Here is a 3292-nt window from a genome sequence, read left to right as displayed (position 1 = left end):
TAACGATATGAAAATTTAATGGTAATTTTACCAGGTAAAAATCATTCACCCCAGATATATATATACCTATATTAATTATTCAAAATAGTAAAACTCTGAACTTGATTTATGTATATATATATATATATATAGATATCTCACCTTCTGTACATAGTTCTTAGTATCCTTCTACTCCTGGACAGATTCTGATCAGTTTCTACAAGCTGCAAGAACAAGGCCATGAATCAACACTATCCACCTTCACCCATGAAACACCCACGAAACAGAACCACACGTGCTGCCACGCAAACAGTCCAGAGTACTATGGTATATTTTTCAAGAGTACTACATGTACATTTGTCGGGGGTGATAACGAACAAAGTCAGCTATAGGTAGAATAGCAGTACAGAATTAGTAACAAAAGTAGCGACAAGTTGGTTGGGGAGGTGGTACTCGGTGCAGCAGCTAAGTTAGTGTACGATTTATCATAATTACAGGATGTCGAATTGTACAAAGTGCATCTTTCCGCTTGACAATGCGGATTTTACATTTATGAGTCGGATAACAGCGAGGTGGGGGCGCTATGGACGAGGGGCCGCTTGTCCAACGGTGAGGAGAAGTAACTCCTGCACCCATGGCTGTAGTCCTGAATGCAGGCTTCAGCAGCCTTGCGATCCAGGTCCTGAGGATTGATAGTACGTATACCTATTCTTCGTTCTGGTTTTCTACAGTCTACGGAGTACAAGCGAGCGGTGGTGTGGATGACGGTCTGTCAAGGGTATATCCGTTTCGAATGCGGACCTGACTCTGCACGCCGCGCTCGAAATCGTGCAGCAACACGGAGTAACTGATTACTCCGGGATACGGGGGGTCAGTGGTGTACGATTTTCGTTGAACGTTATATATTTGGATGTCGCGTGATATGCCACTGGCTTACCAGAAGTTCTATACACATTGCGGATTTACAGGTAGTTCACATGATGTCTATTTGTGAACTCTATGTACGCATATGGAATGTCGGTGTATGACACGGCCTTACAGAATTTTCTACACATGTAGGATTCAGGTATTTCACTGTGTAGATTGTGACTCGTATATATATGGTCAATGTCACGGTGTTATGACACAGACTATAGGAAAATTTAGTCAACATGCAGGATACGGGGGGTTTATGTGCTGAAGATTGTGAGTAGAAGATTACATAATGAATGTGCTGTATGCGGCGTCCACCTTATCGCGAAGGAGCAGATGAACGTAATGATTAACTGTCTTTGATATATACCGACATTCAAAATCGCTTTGTCTACATCACACGCGGGTAGAATTGTGTTGTGCATCGCAATTTTATGCAATGTAGGCGGCTTTCATAGTAAGTTTTGTTCTTCGATATAGTGTATGTCTGCATTGTATGTTTATACGTGTTACGTTTTTTTTTCATATTCCGTGTGCCGGTGATGCATTTTTTCGACTATCATTAGGATTGTACGTGGGTGGAATTATCATATGTTTTCTGGAAACTCATCTGCTATATTCTGAGTTTTAGTCTCGGTCTACCAAAGAGAGCAGAGTAGCGTTTTTTTACTGAAGCCGCATATCCCTCGTTTAGACAGTTTCTGCTGCAAGCAAAGCGAACTCGATACTTGGTCATTCACAATCTGATGTATATGTATATATATAACCACGAATATCGCAATGCAATTTTTAATGTGTTCATGGAATTATTTATATATTGTGCAATAATATCCAAACCCAAAAGTGAATGTGGAATATATAGTGGTGTATATCTGACTGGCAGGATACTTGTCGTTGACATTAAGTTTATTTTTGTAGCCATAGTCTGGTGTGGGCATTGCTGTAACTCATCAGATATGATCCTTTATTTCAGAGTGATGACGAACAAGTTGATTTTGATCATTGTCATCCTCTTGGAAGTTGCCTTGCTAGTAGGAATCGTCTACTGGAAATTCTTCATATAGGCATGTGCTGCCACCTGCTGCCAATTTGTGCAAAAATCGTGAAGTTTATCGTGATCCTTATGTAGTGATATAAATACTACGTAATGTATAAAAACTGTATAAAGGATATCTGTATGATGCGTAATATGAAATTTGTTAAGGGAAATTATTTTCCAATTGCACTGATGTCAATGAATCGTATGGCCTTTTTGTACTTCTATCTTCAAATATTTGCCTTCCAGCTACTACATATTTTTATCTTACTCTAACAGCTTATCAACACCATTTTCCTCCTATTGGGTGATTCATGGATGCTGTTAACGTTCCAGTTGACACATAATGTTACCTACCTTAATGCCAGAATTTCTTTCAACTGCGAAAAACTGCTATTAATTCCTAATTGTAAGGTGTAAAGTAGAGAATAAAGTAATGGCAAGTCATGAGACAGAGTGTAGTATATATCGTCGCAATACACTTGATGCGAACACTAAACACTATGAATTTACTTGTAATGACAGCTTCTAATTATTTATTTATTATTATAAGTTGTTCGTCACTTCTGATGGTAATTTTAGTAAATTCTAATTACATCACCGTCTATGTTATTATACACCTGAAAGTAATAGTTTTTACTAACCTATGAAAGTTTAAATGACGTGCATTGAATTTGCCACCACTGTTTCTATTTACTTTTCTAACATAAAACCTACAGTGAGTTGATGCGCATGTGTTGGAGATGTAACACGTGATAGTTACAAAATTGTAAACAATATGATGAACTGATGAATGGCTTTCACAGAAGTTACTCTATCCCGTCGTCATTATTCCGATGTTGTAAAGCTTGTAAGACTATAATAAGTTTTGCGAGTGTAATAGCTTCTCCGTGATATTAAAAATCTGTTGATATTATATAATAGGAAATTTTGATGAAATAAGGTTGATGTACGTATCTCGCGTGAGCATGTGTTGTATAATATATGTGCGACTGAAATGTCTTGTGTGATATGGAAGTGTAATTATGCATTGTCTAATCCTATTATTGTTCTTATGTAAATAAAGTATATTACTAGATGTTTATATTCCAACTATTATTTCTGCCCCCAGGATGATATAGGGAAATTTGGCACAATTAACAACAAACGTTTTAGGATTATTAATTGACTGGTTGGTGAGTGCTAAGTTATAAATATTATTGTATCAAAGCACTATTACATTAATTTGATTATGGGCTTCATATAGAGCTGCTGCACATATCGCCACCTAGTGGTTAATTTGAGTGCTTTCTGCATTAAAAGTATCATTACAACGAAATCATATTTAGTTCATTTGCTACATCAGCTAGGGCTCGAATGTTTGAT

The 3292-nt window shown here is 37.2% G+C and overlaps 1 protein-coding gene across 1 annotated transcript in view; it reads left to right on the top strand.

Moving 5' to 3' along the window:
• Positions 1-3005, top strand: part of LOC106814595 (vesicle transport through interaction with t-SNAREs homolog 1B-like) — a gene marked incomplete in the record, with an annotated part of 7322 nt that extends 4317 nt beyond the window's left edge. Inside the window, 1 exon segment of the mRNA XM_014818937.1 lies at positions 1865-3005. Within this exon segment, the coding sequence (XP_014674423.1) occupies positions 1865-1955 (91 nt within the window).
• Between the last annotated feature and the right edge of the window lie 287 nt (positions 3006-3292).

Source organism: Priapulus caudatus, unplaced genomic scaffold, assembly GCF_000485595.1.
Source record: "Priapulus caudatus unplaced genomic scaffold, Priapulus_caudatus-5.0.1 Scaffold948, whole genome shotgun sequence".
Classification (NCBI taxonomy): domain Eukaryota; kingdom Metazoa; phylum Priapulida; class Priapulimorpha; order Priapulimorphida; family Priapulidae; genus Priapulus; species Priapulus caudatus.
The sequence above is the reverse complement of the archived record's forward strand: the minus strand, read 5'-3'. Positions and strand labels throughout refer to the sequence as shown.